The sequence below is a fragment of the Ambystoma mexicanum genome, chromosome 14, assembly GCF_040938575.1.
Source record: "Ambystoma mexicanum isolate Mex_15411 chromosome 14, UKY_AmexF1_1, whole genome shotgun sequence".
In the NCBI taxonomy this organism is placed as follows: domain Eukaryota; kingdom Metazoa; phylum Chordata; class Amphibia; order Caudata; family Ambystomatidae; genus Ambystoma; species Ambystoma mexicanum.
This window is the reverse complement of record NC_090940.1, coordinates 169,540,150-169,561,502: the sequence shown is the minus strand read 5'-3', so window position 1 is coordinate 169,561,502 and position 21,353 is coordinate 169,540,150. Positions and strand designations below refer to the sequence as shown.

Here is a 21,353-nt window from a genome sequence, read left to right as displayed (position 1 = left end):
TTGGTTCCCTCCAAATTATCCCCAAGGTTTTTTGGGCCTTTCAAGATACTGTCCCGAGTGGGAACTACAGCAGTTCGGTTAGCATTACCACCTTCTTGGTCTCAGATTCACCCAGTATTTCATCTGTCACAGTTGAAGCTCGCTGTGAAAGACCGTTTCCAACGATCCACAAGACACAAACCTTCCCCGATAATCACCAATACAGGACTGAATATGAGGTGGCCAAGAGCTGCGACTCTCGCTACCATAGGGGTCGCCTTCAATTCCTCATAGACTGGAAAGGTTACTCTCCAGCGGAAAGAACTTGGGAACCTGCCTCTCCTGGTGCGAAGATTCTTTTGTCTTCACCCGGGGAAACCCGGGTCTCCACCCAGGAGGAGGGGGCATACTGTTACACCTTTTAGGCAATGGTCGTTGTTCTACAAAAGAAGGCTTTGTGGATCAATACAACGTTCCGTCACATTAAGGACAGACAATCCTGCCTATGCAAGTATCAGCAGTCTAGTCGTTATACGTCCGCAACGGACGTCGATTGCAAGTCATGTGATCCCATTAAAACACCAGTGAGGCTCTCTTCGTCGCATCGCTACTGTTAGCAGAGACGCTCCGTAAGTTCGTTTCCAGGGATATTCTTATTCCTCTGAACTTACTTTCCTTCCCCTTCAAAGCTAATATCTTTACTGTTATTTCTCACTATCTCAGAACCCTTTTGCAGCGTCAGTCCCTCTCGACCCGCTTGAGTCAGCCCGTACTTCCGAGTCCTTCTGATCCAGCCGATCCTCTGCTCCCCAGTCACCGGTCGGGTGAACGCTCAATCCCAATCCTTTCTAAAACAGTGAGTCATTCCTTTCCTTATTCTGCATTTACTTTTCCCAAATACCCTTACTCACTCACCTCCATCTTGTAGGAACCTCCAGGATTTCTGGGATTTCGATTCCAGGCGGATTCCATTTCCAAGGTGTCTCTTCATCCCATTTAACGCCCTTTTCCTGTATTGGATTTCCCGTAAGATCTTCTTCCTTTAATTCCATCTCATTAATTTTATCTCTCTCCTTTCTCATACTCACCTATCGTTCTCCCTACCCCGTAGAATCCAGGCTTCCGTACCGCAGAGAATCCACGTCAGAAGTACTCATCCACCTGAGGGGCACTCCTTCATATCGTTCAGGGTTTTCTTCCCCAAAGGGTTTCCCCGGGGTTCGTGCTCGGGGTTTCTGTTGTGGTGGGGGAGCAGGGTCCTCAGGGAGTCTCTTGCTTTCTGCCATTACTGCTTCTGGACCGTCATACTGACCAGGTTAGTGCCCTTTGTTGAAATATTCGAATTGAGCTTGTCTATTGCTCAGAATTTCAAAGTAACAGTAACAATAACACCTTTTCCCATCCTACCTCGTAGGCTACTCAGAAGTTCTACACCCACCCCCCTTTTACAACATGAACACTTTCCTACACCGAGATAAATAACAGACCAACACTAGGGCCATTTACCTGACATGTCCCAACACAAGGGTCAGATAGAGTCAGGCAATTAACAATAACTATGCACACCTGACGGCCCTTTCCCTTCCCCACAGGGATAAAAGACAGAGCAGGAAAGCATACTTCGAGCACGCTTTTCCTGACCAGCAGTTCAAGCGGAGGAGAAAGGCAGAGAGACCTGGAGGGATGACTAAGAGGGAACTGCCCTTGCCCTTTACAACTCAGATCTGCGAAGCCTCCGAAAGGGAAAGCATAAAACCGGTTAGTCCATGTGGCATTTGGTGTAACAGGTGTCAGCGGCACATGGGGCCCTCCCTCGCTGATGGTCAAAGTGGGGAGAAGCATTTGCCATTGTGGTGTCGTCCATGACTCCCGAGACAGGAAACTCCAACAGTTCAGCACAGCCGGTGAGTCAAGAGAAGACAGATAGTAAAACCGAACTGTGCTGGGCCCAAGGTTATAGGCAGCAACCTTGTTGAACAAAGAACTTGTATAATTGAACTTTAAAGAAACCCTAATAAAAGGTTCAGAAGCAGAGTGGTCAGACATCGCAGGGAAGCTCATTCGAAGGACTCTGACAAAAGCCTTTTTTGTGTTGTGTTGTGTTGTTTTGTTGAAATTACAAAAACCAAGAGGCCTTAGGAGAGGCTAGTGTGAATTGTCAAAGCGGTCCTACAAAGGTCAAGCAAAACCTCTCGTACACTCGAACGTCTTTGACACATTGGAGAAAACTGATTTAACTGGAACACTGGCAAATGTGAACCCGAGAGAGTGATGCCTGCGAGTTGAGGGGGTAAAACAGTGATATAACCGTGAACATTGTGACGGCACGTATGTACCTGGCTGTGGGATGTCCACAATGGATAGTTGGTTAAAAAGACATTGGGCCTCATTACGGGTCTGGTGGAAAGCCTGCCGGTGATACTGGTGGGTTGCCGCCAGACCCGGAAAAAATGACTGCCGTCTGACTTCCCGGTAACACTGGGGTATTACAACCCTGGCGGCCAGGAAGTCAGGTGCCGGTAATTTTGTTCGTCCCCATTCCCATGGAGTCCAATAGGACCCGTGCTCCCGTGAGAACTCTGCGAGCGGGTACCGTCCCGCCTGGCAGGTCTGACCCTGTTGAGCGGGACAGCACCCGCCCGCAGAGTTGTACTGTGCCGGTCCGGTAACAACGGTGCTGGTAGGTTTACCGGCACTGTTGTTTAACGGACCAGCACAGTTGTAATGAGGCACACTGAGACAGTTGAATGATACATTCTTTGAGTGAAAGGCTGTAGTGAACCTGATTGAGGGAGGCTTACGTTCCAAGAAGGTTCGGAACCAGGCTGAGGGGGAACCAAGGGGTGAAGAGTAATCGCCCAAAGTGAAAGATTAGGATCGGAGCCCGGCTGAGGGGGATCCAAGGGGCGAAGAGTGATCGCCCAACATGAGAGATTAGGATCGGAGCTCTGCTGAGGGGGATCCAAGGGGCGAAGAGCAATCGCCCAACGTGAAAGATTAGGAACGGAGCCCGACTGAGGGGGGTCCAAAGGGCGAAGAGCAATCGCCCAACGTGAAAGATTACCAAAGGAACTTTTGTTTTGTGTTTATGGTTCATCAGGCCTTCTAAGGCAAGAGACTCTGCTGGAAAGAGACTTGGCCCCAGAAGGTCCTGGCATTGTTGAAAGGAACTGTAACCACGTGCTGGCGAGGCCGAGGACTGTGCTGTGCTCAAAGGTCCTGCCTTGTCCTGTGCTAAAAACGTGGGGAAGGGAGACCCACGGCTATAACATCCTGACTTATCATTTTTTAACACTTCTTTCTGTTCTTGTGAACATTATCACAAACTCTTTTTGAAATTAGCTGTAAGGATTGGCAACAGTTTTTTTTATATAGGCCCTTTTATTTGACAAGATGCCACTAGGACTGCCTCATTATTATTTGATGGTTGTAGCTTGCTCCCATTTTAGATTTAGGTTTAGATCAGGCATTTTTCCAACCCATTTATACAGTTCAGTAAACACCCTTGAACTGTGATCACTTGTGTCTGTCTTTACTGTTGCCGCCATGAATTCCTTACAAATGGAACACAAAATCACAAAACAGCAAGGCTGAGCATAAACCCAAAAGCACCATATGATAATATGTTGCCTTCTGTTTCACCATATTTTCTGTTTATTATTGATTAGTCACAGAAAGGTAAATAACAGCTTGAATGTGAACATGATAGCACGCAAAGATACGTCATATAAAATACAATAAAATCATCAACAAGAAACACTAACAAAAACAGGATCAAGCAATCTGCTACAACATGGTGCGGAATCAGTTACTTTTTAATAGGAAGAAGTGTAATTTTCCTACTGTTTCCTCTGAATGAATTTCTGATGCTCTATTGTTGCTCACTTCTGAGTACCTATATCTGAGTTTCTCTTGTGTTTCTCACGCACATCTGTGTTTGCTTCTGTCAACTTTAGTTTTCGCTGGAACCTTTCTCATCCATTTCTTTCTTTACTTTCATCCTACGGAGGAGATATCTTACTGGGCTTTCCGTAGAGCCCTTAAACCTGGTTGTTTGCCTAATCATGTACACTGTGCATCTAGTTACTCGCTATCCCCTTGGCATCCTTACGCTATGTATACTCTGACTGCAACTGCTATCTACATCTGTTTTCCGGCCAATGGCTGCGGTGCAGCATGTAACGTGACGTAAGCAACAGCACCTAGATGCCTGCTGGTTTGTGCCCGCTTTACAAATGAATAAGTAAATATGGTGCGCCTCTTCTTCCATCTTCATCTACTCAAAGGGACTGATTCACAGAAGCGTTTTATAATGGCGTAATCCCATTGGAAAATGTTCTGTGAATCAGGCCCAAACTCTGAGTTACATTGGATCTTACATCCATCAACATTGTCACAGTTATCAAAAGCCATCGTCTTCCAGCTCTCAGTCATTATAAGTGGTTAACGTCAGCAATCTTCACAATGTGCTGCCTTTCTCAATCTACTAGCCTTGGGGCATTACTTCTGATATTGTTGTCTCTTGACATACTCTACTAACGAACTGTGATGCTAAAGTCATACAGATAATTCACTCTACAATAAAACCAATTAAACCCCTATAAGCCATATTTAAAATCAGCTTATCCTACAACTCCCTGCTGTTTATAGACACATAGACAATTAGCACCAATCCATCTATGTTTTTATCTGCAGATGATTTGTATTGTCTTAAACATGCAAATACGTCATGTTCTTACGCTCCTATAATATGCTGCCTTCCTTATTTAAGATGTTATTTTTCTATTCTCAATAAACTCATTGTTTCTCCTTCAATTTTCCTTTCATACTCCTACCACAAACCACCGTACTGCTTCTTCTTCCAATTCAATGAAATTGATGAACTCTTCTTGTCGCCAATATTTCTTCTTCTCCCAGTCCTATTGTTCTTCTCCCCAAACTATTTCTAAAGTGGGTCTAATGTGTGCATTTGATCTCGGTTTACCCCACTACATACACTATGTGGGTGCAGAATATAGCATACCATTGGGAATTTTGAAGAACTGTGATCCCTTTTTTCTGTGTGCTGCAGTTTTGTTTAATAGGAAGGGAGGTATGTGGGTCTTGAGGCCCCATCTACAAAATAAACGTTAGCAGAAGAAATCCTCTGCCGGTGCATTTGCTAAATCGACGTGCCCCTATTTGCCTAGGGATGTTCTTTTGGACAATAGAAAGACACCAGGGGGATGATTCACAAAAGAGTTTTAAAATGGTTTATTCCCAGTTGAAAACGCTATGTGAATCAGGCCCTAAATCCCCTGCACCACCACATGATCCCTCATGAAGCACACACCATGGGAACTGCATGTCCGAACACAAAGGCAATGGGCCTCATTAGGACCCAGGCGGTAAGGGGTTTACGGCGGCGTAAACAGCGCCGACCCTTACCGCCTGATTCCGAGGTCCCTTAGCGCCATGGAGAATTTAACACCTGCTTTTAGCAGGTGTTAAAATCCATGGCGCTAAGGGACCTTGTTGTTAATTACGCCACCGTAATTTACGGTGGCATAATTAACGCCTTCCCCACTCCCATTATGCCCTATGGGGCAAAAATGGGAATGGGGAAGGGTAAATGGGGATTGGGGACTTACCGCCCCGCCAACCTCGGAATGGGGCGGTAAGTCCGCCAACCACTATGGCGTAAACATAGTTTACGCCATGGTGGTAAAGGTACGACCCAGGCTTTACCGCCTGGGTCGTAATGAGGCCCAATGTGTCCCCCGTGATGGGAAGGTATACATGTTGTACCTTTCCCCATTTCCCCATTCCAAAGGGAGCCTTTGGTAGCAGAATACAGCAGTGTTCCTCTCCCTCTTGGATCTCCATCAAGGGGAGTGAGGTCATCTTCAGGAGGGGGACCTTATGCTATCCCCCTCAACACCAGAGGTGTAGCTAGGATTGTCCAACACATGGGGCCTGAAGATAATGTAGTTGGGCCCAATCGGAATTACATTGAAATCTGCAAATGGCCACCCACACAGCGCTGCTGAGTGAGCATTTACAGATTTTGAGTGGGCCTTGCCCGCTCAGACCCTACCCTGTCTACGCCTCCCTCCAAGGACAGGTGGTCTACCAATATTCTGTCTGGGAGTGTCAGGCAAGATCACTACCCCATGAGGGAGCCCTCTCTGGAGACGAGGTACACACTCAATTTGTGTGCACCTGCACTCTTTACATGGGTGCCCATACCCAATAAGGCGCTGGACAGGATCCTGCACAGGATCTCACCCTAAACTGTATGGGCTCTGTGCAGGCTCCTGCCTGGTTTATTTTATGCAGTGCAACCAAATAAATCCCTCTCACGTGCCCACCCACGCATTTCCCCAATCCTCACTTCTCTGGTCATCTTTTTTTTCAAGGCACCTCACCTGCCTTTGTCTTCACTTGGCTCATGCCTTTCCTCTGGTGTCTGCCTCGCTTTATTCAGCTTTTCTGTTTCCTATTGTATTATAAAACCCCTTTGTTCTTCTATTGCATCTACAGCTCTATTTCACCACAACACCCTCTCTCTCTCCACCTTCTTTTTCAGCTATTCTTTGTTACTATATTTATCCACACCTGACTTGTTTCTGCTCCTGACTTCTATATGATTGTTGGCACTCTCATTCCCTAGAGGTGAGTTTTAAGTGTGTTCATCACATACCTTTTTTCTTATCCTGCTCCTTTAACGTCTACTCCTTCGAGGAGGAGCTATGCATGCGATAGACAGGTATCCAGGCATTGCATCGAATACAAAGCATTGAATGCCAAAAGCATCGAAAAAATGCATCGAAAAAAAGCATTGAACGCATTTCTTTCAAAGGTAAAGGGTTTATTCTAATTATAATGTGTTTTAAGGGGTAAAAAAACAGGGGTTCCGGGGGACCCCCCATTAAAAAAAATGCATTCAATGCTTTTTTTGTTGTTGCTTGCATTCAATGCAATCACTATAAACCGATAGACGAAGTGTCAGTGATTCACGTGGAGGCATGTAGGAAGCTCCATTCCACATACAACGACTAAAGGCCTGAGAGAAAAGAAGTTGTCAGTGCCTAATTTGTGGGGGTGTTTGCCACAGCTCAGCCCTGGCACTTATCTTTGAGCCTCTGCACTTATTGTCTCCGACTCACTTTAATTATGAAGTGGTGATAGTCAGTGCATCCATCAACCACAATGAGCAGTTGCAAGCTGTAGTGTAGCCCCAAATATGTCAACACTGTGGGGAGAAGCTATGGGTGGTGGCAGCAGTGGTGGCCACCTGCAGTGTGACAGGAGTGCTAAAAAATATTTGGGCCCTGGCGGTTATTTTGTTTTTTACAAATTAAGCACTGGAAGTGGATGAGGGTTGAGGACTATAGATAATGGGGCCATAAGGACATGGTAGAAAAATATACTGTGGTCGATGGATTAAGGAAGAGGGTTTGTTTGAAGGGAAGTGGAGACCATTAGAATTCTCTGTAATAATCTCCCTGTTCAGCAATTTGAGGATCTCAAGGTCTTTTGGACTACAGCTCCCATGAACCCTCACCATTGACTATATTAGCTAGGCTAGATGGAAGTTGTACTCCAAAAGATCTGAAGAGCCAACAGTTGCAGACCTCTGCTATAGGTAGCAAAATATAGCTAAGGGTATACAACTGTAAATGCAAACAGTGATGTCTCTCCTTAAAGCTCACCTTTACTGTAGCTTTGGTGCTGATCTCCACTAAGGTCTCTGAGGCATTCAGCCAGAAGACACCGATGGTTCGTTCCAATTTGTGTGCCACGAGCAGCGGAATGGACCCATAAATGCCCATTTTGTCATGAAGCTTGTGACCAAAAACATCCAGGTTATATAGTCTGTATGCATCCTTATCACTGAAAAAACAAATACAGTTGCTGTAATATGTTATATCATAGCACATGAGCGTATAGTTCTGATTAATAATGGTGCTTAATATAATGTCTTAGTCAAAAGCACCTACCAAATTCTGCTGTTTTTGGCCATTCGTTTTTTTTTTTTTAGAACATATATCTTAATGGAGGGTTCCTCCCCGGTGCCCTTCAGCCTTCCCCCTTTTACCTTCTCCCCCTTACCTTCTTTAGTGTTGTTTATTTTTGCCCCTTTACCCACTGCCCAATATATTTTTTTAAATGACCATATATTTGGGCGATGCTTTTGTGAAAGGCATTTTTAAACACAACTTTTTTCAGCATGTGCCATCAAATTCTCTGTTGATGCACGATTTTACCAGTCAAACAAAGATGCTCATGAAACACACTTATGGCATAGCTCTAAGTCATAGGCTTTAGCTGTGCAAAGGGCTTATTGATTACTCATTCACATTTTATCGCTCTTGTTCGGTTGCATCGCTGCTTTTAGGAGATTTTCTTTAGGTGCCGTTTCTACAGTCCAGGTACAGTCACCTACATTGATTCACAGAGTTTCCTTCATCTACACCGGACTCTCCGAGGGGCAGTGTGTCAGGGCAGCCCAGGCCTAACTCTCGGGAGGGGAGCAGGATGGTCCAAAGGTAGAGCAAACACTTTGCTAAACACAACCTCAGAGATTTTTCACCTAATATATTTTTAAGAAAATATAATCCCTATGCAGATAAGACAAAAGGCAAATCTCTACATTCATAGGTAGTAAAACTTTGTAAGATCAATGTATACAATAAGCAGCAATAGTTTAATGTCTCTAAAAGTTTCTGGTAGTAGTGGAAAGTCGTTTTCAGAAGATGGAGACAACGTTTAAGAGGTGTGATGAATCCTGCAGAGCCCTCACAAAAACCCAACCTAAAGAATCCTCCCAGGTGCCCAGGGGACGGCAGATGCAGCCTGGTCCTGACCATGGGGGTGGTATTAGCCGGGAGGATCACCTGGCAGGATTAGGCCTCTAGGGAAACAGGAGGCCTCTGTTTGGTGAGACGCAGTATTTGTCTTCCTCTAGGGAAGAAATATCAGTGATGCCAAAATATGTAATGGCTTGCTGTCAGCGAGAGCTTTTAACTCCCCAAGTTGATCATCTTAAGCTGGACAAAAACATTCCTAACCTCTTACGCGTTGGGTGAAATAAAACCCCTTTTAAAACCGAGGCAACTCATAGAGGTAAAAGTTCTCATGATACCCAGAGAATAGTAAAGGTGAGTCTTTAAATATTCCCATTTTAGGCCCTGAAGATCGCTATTCCTCTGTAAAGCTAAATCTTTCATTAAATCATTACGATACTCCTTTGGGGAATATAATTAAGCAATATGCCCCGAGCAGTGGGGGCATTACCGAGTCAGGTAATGCCCTGGGCCCATAGTTATAGGCCTGAGGGAAGCAAGGGTCTTAACGAAGGCCCCGGGGCATTACCCGACTCGGTTATGCCCCTGCCACGAGGGGTATATTGCTATTAGTACCCCGGCCCACAAGATCTGCGAGACCGGGGTACTAAAAGCAGTTTTTTTCTGTCCCGAAACGCTATGGCGTTTCGGAACAGAAAAAAAAAAAAAGACTGACAAAATGCCCGCCAGGGAAGGGAACACAGAATCCGTTTTCCCTTTCCATGGCAGCCATCAGGAGTAGACGTGCTGGGAACACTTCTGTTCCCAGCGCGTCCGCTCCCGAAAAATAAAGAGAAGAAGGTAAGTGGGGTTGGCAGGGAAAAAAAAAAAAAAAGAAAACCTAGCTGGGTCCTCAGCAGGAGACGATGGAAGCCTCCAGCCGTGTGGAGGCTGCCATCGTCTCCTGCCGGGGACAAAACAGGCAGAAAGTAGGTGGGTGGGGAGGGAGGGGATGGGGAAAAAAAAACTACCTGAATCCCCGGCGGGGGACGGAGGCGGCCTCCAGCCGTGTGGAGGCTCGGAGTGGGGATGGCCCCGCTTCAAGCCTCCTTATTGGCTGAGGGGCTGCCACGCCCCCGCCAAGGACAAAGGCGTGGAATCCGAGGGATTCCCGGCCGTGTAATGCCCCGGCGAGGGCCAATCAGAATGGTTCTTTTCATTCTGATTCCCCCCTCGCAGGGTACTAATTGAAGAAAGAAATGAACGTGGTGTTAATATTCCCATAAGAAAAACTTTTTTTTCACTGTGGACTCCAAGTCCCACAATTCCCAAAGTACTGGGACAAAGAAGAGGGCTTCAGAGTCACGATACTGCAAAGTGCAGTCAATTAGTCAACATTACCTGCACCCGAGGGAGACTGAGAGGCTTAAAAGACCCCCTCTGGTGCAGGCCATGAAAAAGGAGGAGAGAAGTAGCAGCATGCGGTAGAATAGCCGTAGTTCGCAACCGAAGCAGAAACTGGAGGAGAGTACAGATGCCGGGACCACTGTCGGAGGTCGACCAGTTGCCGGTCCTGGAGGGTCTCTTCCTCTAGGAATTCTCATTGCAGAGGTTGCGCGGCAGGAAGCATACATTTTGAAAGCTTTCCCCCACGATTTGTTCCCTTCACGCCATGTGGGGGCCTGATTTGGGTTTATTCTCTACTGGACTTTCCTTCCGGACCTCATGCAACAATGCTGTGGTGAACTGGGAGTGCTAAATCCTTATTTTCCATGTTAGTTCCCTTCCAGATCCATTCAGGTTTTTTGGCAGGCTGTATATGCTGCTTTAATCTAAGGAGTATGCTTCCCAGAATGCCTGGCCCACTGCTTCATCTCCACCCTTTTAGGACAGGGTTGGGTGGAGGATAAGCAGCACCTGTGGCTGGCAGGTGCAGCGAGCAGCACACATGAGGCGTATGCTTGTTAGCCAGCTTTAAAAGCTTCAGATTGCTTCAGTCCAGAGCTGGTCATTGATGCAGTGTTCCTGGTTGTGTCTTGTCTCTTGTTCCTTGTTCTTAGCTTAGTGTCTAGTTCCTAGCTTCTAATTTCTTGATCCCTTTTCCATAGATTTCGAATTTGGTGTACTTATTAGTCAATTCTGCTTCCTGGATTCCCTTTCTGTCTTCCTCTGTTTTTGCAGTCAGCACTTCCCGGTGCTTTCCTTTTTCTGTGCAGTCCAGTTTGTCTGTGTTCTTTATTCCTTTGACTTTGCCCTATTGTGCAGTGAAATATGTATCCTTTAGTAACTCCTCATTTATAGATTTACAGGGTAATTCATAGAATTTCGCAGAAAAGTGTCGCAAGCGGCTGGCGCAGAGTGTCCGCGTGCGATTGTCTGCGCCAGGCACGTGCGCCAAAACCGATTTCCGCGCACAGCGTATTCATGGATTTTAGGCTCCCAAACCAGCCGTGGCGCAGAGTATCGCAGCGACCCTGCAGCAGCGCCAGTAACGCCCCCAAGAACGCCCTCGCGCAAGGAAAAGCCATCAAAATCGCTAAATCATCGCAAAGGGCTGCGCTAACCCTGGACCAGTCTACAGGGCTGCCAAACAAGGAACGCAAAGCGGGTAACGTGCATATCAGGGGTACGCGTGAAGTTATACACGCGATTAGCCAGGGTACGTGTATTACAGGGGTATGTGTGAAGTTTTACACGCGATTAGCCAGGGCACGTGTATCACAGGGGTACGCAGGAATTATCACACGCGATTTGGCTGGGTACGTGTATTACAGGGGTACACGGGAAGTTCTACACGCGATTCGGCTGGGTACGTGTATTACAGGGGTGCGCGGGAATTCTCACATGCGATTTGGCCAGGTACGTGTATTACAGGGGTGCGCGGGAATTATCACACGCGATTTGGCTTGGTACGTGTATTACAGGGGTGCGTGGGAAGTTCTACACGCGATTGGCCAGGGTACGTGTATTACAGGGGTACGTGGGAATTATCACACGCGATTTGGCTGGGTACGTGTATTACAGGGGTACACGGGAAGTTCTACACGCGATTTGGCTGGGTACGTGTATTACAGGGGTGCGCGGGAATTCTCACATGCGATTTGGCCAGGTACGTGTATTACAGGGGTGTGCGGGAATTATCACACGCAATTAGGCTGGGTGGGTCCTCACAGGTGTTCTCTGTACACCCTCCACGGCCCCTGCAGGCAGCCCACAAAACAGGGGACTACCCTGCACACCTGCTCATGTCCCCCTGCACCCCCACCCCCCAGCAGTGCAGGGGCAGTCTCCACCAGGCCCCCACCCATGTCTCCCACCACCCCCACCCCCCACCATCCAGGGGCACCCTCCACCAGGCTCCCACCCATGTCTCCCACCACCCCCACCCCCCAGCCACCAGGGGCACCCTCCACCAGGCCCCCACTCATGTCTCCCACCACCCCCACCCCCCCAGTCACCAGGGGCAGCCTCCACCAGGCCCCCATCCATGTCTCTTACCACCCCCACCCCCCACCATCCAGGGGCACCCTCCACCAGGCCCCCACCCATGTCCCCTATCACCCCCACCCCCCAGCAGTGCAGGGGCACCCTCCACCAGGCCCCCACCCATGTCTCCCACCACCCCCAACCCCCAGCCACCAGGGGCACCCTCCACCAGGCCCCCACCCATGTCTCCCACCACCCCCAACCCCCAGCCACCAGGGGCACCCTCCACCAGGCCCCCACCCATGTCTCCCACCACCCCCAACCCCCAGCCACCAGGGGCACCCTCCACCAGGCCCCCACCCATGTCTCCCACCACCCCCAACCCCCAGCCACCAGGGGCACCCTCCCCCAGGCCCCCACTCATGTCTCCCACCACCCCCACCCCCCAGCCACCAGGGGCACCCTCCACCAGGCCCCCACTCATGTCTCCCACCACCCCCACCCCCCAGCATCCAGGGGCACCCTCCACCAGGCCCCCACTCATGTCCCCTATCACCCCCACCCCCCGCCGCCAGGGGCACCCTCCACCAGGCCGCCACCCATGTCCCCTATCACCCCCACCCCCCAGCAGTGCAGGGGCACCCTCTACCAGGCCCCCACCCATGTCTCCCACCACCCCCAACCCCCAGCCACCAGGGGCACCCTCCACCAGGCCCCCACTCATGTCTCCCACCACCCCCACCCCTCCAGTCACCAGGGGCAGCCTCCACCAGGCCCCCACTCATGTCTCCCACCACCCCCACACCCCCAGCCACCAGGGGCACCCTCCACCAGGCCCCCATCCATGTCTCCCACCACCCCCACCCCCCACCATCCAGGGGCACCCTCCACCAGGCCCCCACCCATGTCTCCCACCACCCCCAACCCCCAGCCACCAGGGGCACCCTCCACCAGGCCCCCACTCATGTCTCCCACCACCCCCACCCCCCAGCCACCAGGGTCACCCTCCACCAGGCCCCCACTCATGTCTCCCACCACCCCCACCCCCCAGCCACCAGGGGCACCCTCCACCAGGCCCCCACTCATGTCTCCTACCACCCCCACCCCCCCAGTCACCAGGGGCAGCCTCCACCAGGCCCCCACTCATGTCTCCCACCACCCCCACCCCCCAGCATCCAGGGGCACCCTCCACCAGGCCCCCATCCATGTCTCCCACCACCCCCACCCCCCAGCATCCAGGGGCACCCTCCACCAGGCTCCCACCCATGTCTCCCACCACCCCCACCCCCCAGCCACCAGGGGCACCCTCCACCAGGCCCCCACTCATGTCTCCCACCACCCCCACCCCCCCAGTCACCAGGAGCAGCCTCCACCAGGCCCCCACTCATGTCTCCCACCACCCCCACCCCCCCCCAGTCACCAGGGGCACCCTCCACCAGGCCCCCATCCATGTCTCCCACCACCCCCACCCCCCACCATCCAGGGGCACCCTCCACCAGGCCCCCACTCATGTCCCCTATCACCCCCACCCCCCCGCCACCAGGGGCACCCTCCACCAGGCCCCCATCCATGTCTCCCACCACCCCCACCCCCCAGCAGTGCAGGGGCAGCCTCCACCACGCCCCCACTCATGTCCCCTATCACCCCCACCCCCCCCGCCACCAGGGGCACCCTCCACCAGGCCCCCACACATGTCTCCCACCACCCCCAACCCCCAGCCACCAGGGGCACCCTCCACCAGGCCCCCACTCATGTCTCCCACCACCCCCACCCCCCCAGTCACCAGGGGCAGCCTCCACCAGGCCCCCACTCATGTCTCCCACCACCCCCACCCCCCCAGTCACCAGGGGCACCCTCCACCAGGCCCCCATCCATGTCTCCCACCACCCCCACCCCCCACCATCCAGGGGCACCCTCCACCAGGCCCCCACCCATGTCCCCTATCACCCCCACCCCCCAGCAGTGCAGGGGCACCCTCCACCAGGCCCCCACCCATGTCTCCCACCACCCCCACCCCCCACCATCCAGGGGCACCCTCCACCAGGCCCCCACCCATGTCCCCTATCACCCCCACCCCCCAGCAGTGCAGGGGTACCCTCCACCAGGCCCCCACCCATGTCCCCTATCACCCCCACCCCCCAGCAGTGCAGGGGCACCCTCCACCAGGCCCCCACCCATGTCTCCCACCACCCCCAACCCCCAGCCACCAGGGGCACCCTCCACCAGGCCCCCACTCATGTCTCCCACCACCCCCACCCCCCAGCAGTGCAGGGGCACCCTCCACCAGGCCCCCACTCATGTCCCCTATCACCCCCACCCCCCAGCCACCAGGGGCACCCTCCACCAGGCCCCCACTCATGTCTCCCACCACCCCCACCCCCCCAGTCACCAGGGGCACCCTCCACCAGGACACCAACTTCCCTGGCACTGAAGCTGGTGCCCCTCTGCCTCCTTGGCCGGGGGTTGCCACTGGTGCCAGATGTTGTAGTGCCCGACATGGCAACCCCAGAGGCAGGAGTGGGTGGGCAACTGGGTCCTGGGGCTGGGCTGTGGGGCGACGGAAAAGCAGTCGGGAGCCTTTGGTTCCAGCAGGGGTGGTCACAGCAACAGCACCCCTGGCTGATGTGCAGGCAGCAAATGGCAGGGCACGTGGGCAGCAGGCAGTCAGGCAGCAGCAGATGGCAGGTGGGAGCGTGCTCAGGGCTCTGGGGGGCAGTAATTTGGCCTCCTGGGCAGGAGCGTGGTCTTTCGTGTGTGAACGCGTGGACAGCTTGATACTAGTGAGTGATTTTGCACGTGAAAATCCCACACGTCTGCGTGTAAATCGATGAAAGGCCCTTAGCGCGTAAACGCGTATGCGCGTCTATGAAGTCACGTGCATGCGTAGGAAAAAGTTGCGTGACACGTCCGAGTGTCAAAGCGTGTAATTGGTGCAAATGGACATACACGCAGAAGTGACAAAGCGTGTAATTGGTGCAAATGGGCCTACACGCAGAAGTGACAAAGCGTGTAATTGGTGGGAATGGGCCTAGCACGTACACGCCGCGTAAGTGACGCTGTACGTGTGGGCCTGCATATAAGGTACGTGTAGAACACCAATTCCTTGTACTGCTTTTCGTGGAGAGCGAGTGGGTGAATTCTGTACTTCTTGTCGTTTCACACGCGATTTACTTCACGGCGTTTCAAGTTCGTACTCCCTGTTACCTCTGACAGCTTTTTCTATTTTTTCTCTTGTACTGGTTTACCTGGGCCTGTTCCCTCAAACAGTGTTCCCTTCTACTGTTGTCCTGTCTCCTCAGACAGCGTACATATCTTCTTTTGGTGGGGGTGTTGCCAACCAAACGCGCTCATTTTTCACGCTCTTTTACCTGGCAGACGGTGAGTCACGCACGTATCTAACATCTGTGCTTGCCCCGTGTGTAGCCTACCCCTTCAGAGGTCATTCTAGGCTGCGTGTGACACGCATACGTTCATTCTTGTGTTACTGGGTGCCACAGCGTAGTGCAGGTTTTTCTTTCTGCACACGTGGTCTAGGAGGGGTTGCGTGCACGTCATCTCCCTTTTTTGGGCCTCCTGTGCGTTGCGTGACCCGTCATCTTTCCCCAGGGGTTACATTCAGCCTTGCTAGAGCACTAGGGTACAATTACCATCTGGTACCCAACCCCTTTGACCCCCAATTGCCCAGGACAATAGTCTACATCCACTCCCATACGCACATTAACATCAGTGCCATGGCTGGGAGGCAAGGATTCCGTAAGGGTGGCAAAGGTGGAAGAGCCACAAGTGGTGGCCGTGGTGGATCCGGTAGGGGACGTGGTCGTAACTTGCAGGGTGAGCCTGTCCCCCCATGTGTGGAGGACCAGTCACGGGCACCCATAATCCCCCCCCTCCCCCCCTCCCGTTGAGGCTGATGTGGCTGACACCATCCATGCTCAGCCCTTGTTGGACCAGCCCATTGTGGCACCAGACCTGGCTGACTCCATGGCTGACTTCCAGGTCAGCAGGGCTACGACACGTGCGCTGGTGCACGTTGATGCCATCATGCCACGTGGATCTGGGGCAGCAAGGTCATCTGCTGCACCAAGGAGGCAGGGCGGAGAGGCTGCAGGGGCAGCTGCGGCTCCATCCACCCCAGCCCTCACACACCCAGCCAGGACAGTGTCGGTCCTAGTCCATGCTGCTGACATTCCCCCTGACACCATCACACTAGAGCCAATGCCTGCACCAACTCCCATGCTGAGTGTGCAATCCCACACTCCTGATACAGAGTCCACCAGGGCTCCTGCCCCTAGTGTCCAGAGCGGCGCAGGACACTCAGGATCACCACCACCTTCCAAGCGGAAGAGGAAGAGTGCTCGTCCGGCACAGGCTGATGCCCCAGACACGGCTACACAGTCCGGCCCGTCCAGGAAGCCCAGCTTCACGGATGACGAACTGAATGCACTTGTCGAGTATGTGTCCGGACATGACAACGAGATGGTCATTGTTGCAGGATCCAAGACCACACCTGCACAACGCCAGGCACACTGGCAGACCGTTGCGGACATCGGAAGTGCCCTTGAAATCGTGAGGCGCACAGCCAATGATTGCTATAAGCGCTGGAATGACCTAAAGCGCAGGGCAAAGAGTAAGCTGGCCTCAAGTCATGCCGCAACTCTAGTGACTGGAGGTGGGTCTCCAGTAGTAGACATGGAACTCACTCCACATGAGTCAGTCGCTGGGACCTACGTCACGGAGGAACAGATCCAAGGCGTGGGAGATCTGGCTGATTACGAGGCATTGTCCGGTGAGTGCACATGCATGTGTGTGTCATCCATGTGCATGGTGTGTGTGTGAGGGCTTCTGTTTGTGTGACAGGTGAGAGTGTGTGCGCCTGAGTCGTATGGGTCAGCCATGTGCTTCATGCAATACTTCCTGCGCAGCTGCATTTGGCCATAGCAGTATCCCTTCTGCCAACAGTAGACATCTAGCCCAACTGCACGCCAGTTGCCCTTGAAGTGTCACCTTGCCACAACATTGTTGCTTATTTTTCACTGTTCATTCAGTCAGATTGTTTGCATTCCCCCACTTTTACTAGCCATGTCGCTGTCCACTAGTCACATGTCTGACATGGCTATGGTAAAGTGGAGTGACTTTGTTACCTGGATATCATTTGTACACACATGTCCCTGTGCAATTGGACCATTTCAGACTGGCAGCTCCAGGTGAAAAATCTGACCTGTAAGAATTATAAAAGCTATTACATGCGGGAACTGGACTGAATGAATAGGTGCTGCCCTCCTCTCCATCTTCACTCAATGGCAATGGTACATGCCATCTGTGTGATGGCATGTGTGTTTCACCTGGCAATCACAGGCCAATGTGTGATGCCACTGCCAGGCAGCATGCAGAAAATGTGTTCATCTTCCATCTTGGTGTCATCAGTGTGTGCCATTTGCCTGCACTTCATACGCAGTGAGGGTGCATGCATGGGAGGGTTTTAGTCATGTGGGACATGTGTCAATCAAGTACTGGTTCTCTTGCTTCTCAGCCCTCATTGTGTGCCATGGTGCTAATGCCTGTTTCCATTTCTTTGTTTTCATGTCTTTGCAGGGGAAGACGCACCTGATACTGCTGGGGTTGTGGAGATGGTGCAGACCCAGGAGGGGTCCGAGGGCCGACCAACCACCAGTGAGGGACGTGGTGTGGTGGTGGGGGAGAACCCACAAGTGCTGCAGGTCGTGCTCTCAAGGGGTGTCTCTGGCTGCACCTCCCCCGAGCTGTACTCAGGTGTTGATTCGGATGAGACCTACGTGCCGTCGCAGGTGAGTGTTCCAGGGAGGGATTCTGTTCTGTCTCACCCACCTGCACCAGGGTCAGAACCCTCCATGGGGATGTCAGTGTTGGCAGCTACGCCTTTGGTGGTTACGGATGCAGGGTCACACTCCGCGACATCTGATCCTGTTCCTGGGCCAGCAGATCAGAGGGGGAATGCAGTCCTGCAGCCTCAGGCAGTGCCGGCACAGCAAGGCGCAGTTCGCCTTGCCCCAGACAGGTGTGGTGCCCGCTGACGTGGTGGCCGTACGCCACCTGGCAATACCGCATGGGAGCAATCCATTTACGGTATGGCAACCCAACAGGCTGCATCATCCGAGATGATGGCTCAGGCCATGGATAGGGTGGCCACTTCCATTGTCCCCCCAGAAAGGCTGATGGAGCGACTAGAGCAGGCAACCGACTCCATCTGCCAGTCACACAGGGAGGACATGTTGGGGTCCAACAGGGACAGGCGGGCGGCACTGGCGACTCTGCAGGAGGCCATCTCCATTGAGTCCCAGGGCCACAGGGAAGCCCTGAGGCAGGAGCTCCTTCACCTCAGGACGACTCTTGTTGAGCTTGAGGCTTCAACACACCAGAACAGCAGCTGGAGCGTCTCACCCGTACGCTCTCAGCTGAGATGCAGGCAACGAGGGCGGAGGTCCGGGCATCCCGTGAGTTGTTGCATGGGGACCTCCGCACACTCATCCTCCAGAACCAGACCTACCACACCCGCATGCTTGCTGCCATGGAGGAGCAGACTAGGGCCTTGCGTGGGCTGCCTCCCATAGTGCAACCACCTCCGGATGCAGCTGCACAGGGTGATAATAGCGACAGCAGTGATACTCCCACAATAGGGTAGCCGTGTGGGCCATGAGCCCATGGAGGTGTTTTATTTTCCCAGGATCCACGCAGGTGGGTTCTGGTGTGCATCCTGTCCTCGGACCTCCTGGGTGGCCTCCCCAACCCCCCCGGGCCAATCAATGGCTATTTTTGATTGTTTCTTATTTTTATTTTTATTGTTATTTCTTTTATTCCCTATTTTTTGGGGACGATTTGTTGGCTTCCGTGGTTCCTGTGGGCATACGCTGCATTGTGGCTGGGCACATGCAGGCTTGTAATGTATTTGGTTCAGATGCTTGGGTTTGAGTCACACACACCCCTCCTGCTTCCCGTTTCCATGGGCTTGCAAAGGGTGTGCCCATGTGACAGTGAATTACACAGTGACGTTGGACTCCCATGAGCTGTGTGGGCAGTCTGTAGTCAATACTGTGTATACATTCCTAGTGCATATTGCTGTTGTGTTGTACACTGCATGTTGCATTGATGTGTAACTCATCTTCTGTGTCTACCTCCCAATTTGCAGGTCCCTTCCTCATGTCTACACAAGGACCTCTAGTCTGGAGATGGGGTCCATGTTGGCAGCAGTGCACCTACAACTCTACATGGCGCCAACACTGCACAGTTGGTAGTGGTGGGAGTGCAGGCATTTCCAGGTGGTGAGACTACTAATATGTAACATTTGTGATGTCATGTTAATGGTAGTACGTGCTCAAGTATGTTGTTGGTCCGGCATTGCTGTGAGCATTTCAGGTGTTGCAGGTTTCTAATAGGGACACTGTACATAGTGACACTAGTGTCATGTTGTGGGGATTACTTTGTTTAGCTGCAAATAGCATGACATGGCACGGTGTGTCGTGTGGCGGTGCTGGGGTTGGGTTGGCTGACATGGCACTGTCCTCTTGTTGCATTTTGCAAGTGGGTATTCTCTTTAGCTGCTTGAATGTGTAACTCCACAAAACTGCATTGGTGGTGTCTGTGTGGGTAGGGATGCACACATTGTGACACTTCCAGGTGAACAATCTCAGGCTGATATGGTATTCACGGTTCATTCTCCAGACATTCAGGATCAGTGTCAGGTTGAGTCATCATTGATTGTCAGATGGAATGTGCCAGGGCAGTGTGCACTCCACAGGGGTGTGATTTCTATGTGAAGTAATTAGCCACTAGCTGTGTACGGGCTGCCCCCCCGTGCCCTTTCCCCTCCCATGCGCAGCGGCTGTGCATGTGGTTGGGGATGTGGGGCCACCACCATGTCCACGGCCAGGCCCCGGCGTGTTGCAACGTTGTGCAGGACACATGCTGCCACTATGATCCTGCACACTACTGGGGGAGCGTATACCAGCTGCCCGCCAGAACGGTCAAGGGAGCGAAAGCGTGACTTTAGCACTCCGAATGTGCGCTCCACTATGCCCCGGGTCGTAATGTGGGCTGTGTTATATCTTACCTCGGGTGGCGTGGTGGGGTTCCGAATTGGCGTCATCATGTGGGGGCTGAGAGGGTAGGCACTGTCCCCTGTGGAGGTGGTGATTGGTATCATTGGTGGGGTTGTGACCTTGCTCAGTATCCAACATGCATGCATGTGCAGTGGCATACATACTCACCAAGCAGCCATGTATCGCCATGCCGCCCAGCTTCTAGGTCCCGGCTTAGGGTGGACTTTCGGTAAATGAAGCTGTCGTGGGTGGAGCCGGGATAGTTGGCATATACTGAGGTGATGATTCCCTTGGCATTACATGCTACCTGCACGTTGATGGAATGCCAGTGCTTGCGGTTCCTATAGATGTGCTCAGATGCCCTGGGGGGACGTAGAGCCACATGGGTGCAGTCGATGGCACCTAGCACTTTGGGGAATCGTGCCACACCGTAAAAATCCAGGGCGGCAGCATGCCTTTCTGCAGGTGTTCTGGGCAGGTATATGTGCCTGCGGACTGATGGGCGTGCAGTCATGATGTTCAAGACCTGGTGTAGGCAGCGTGACTGGGTGGCCTGTGACACCCCACCCACTATGGCACTTGTCCGCTGAAATGATCCAGTGGCTAAGAAGTGCAGTACATTGAGGACCTTCTCCAGGGGGCTGAGTGCTTGGGAGCACAGGGTGGGTGATGTGAGGTCATCCTCCCACTCACTCACCAGGTCCAGTATAATGTGTGGTGGAAACCTGTACCTCCCATACACCTGGTCATCAGGCATCCTGAAAAGGCTGGTTCTGGGTGTGAATATTCTGGCCCTGACTATCCTCCTCCTCCTCCTTTGGTAGCCCACTGCCACTGCTGCTAGGAACGGTATGTTCATCCTGGCGTCTGAGCTTGTTATTGTTAAAGTGCGCAAATTTATGCTTTGCGCGTGTTCTAGGCGAGCGTGTGACCCGCGCACCCCTGGAATCCAGTTCCCAGTCCAATAGCGTGTGGAAATTCACACGCACCACGGGATACAGCGTGTGACCCGCGCACCCCTGGAATACAGTTCCCAGTCCAATAGCGTGTGGAAATTCACACGCACCACGGGATGCAGCGTGTGACCCGCGCACCCCTGGAATCCAGT

General features: G+C 52.3%; 1 protein-coding gene across 1 annotated transcript in view; it reads right to left on the bottom strand.

Annotated features, from left to right (window-relative positions):
• Positions 1-21,353, bottom strand: part of GANC (glucosidase alpha, neutral C) — a 730,404-nt gene that overhangs the window by 375,701 nt on the left and 333,350 nt on the right. Inside the window, 1 exon segment of the mRNA XM_069638822.1 lies at positions 7,674-7,854. Coding sequence (XP_069494923.1) covers positions 7,674-7,854 — 181 coding nt within the window.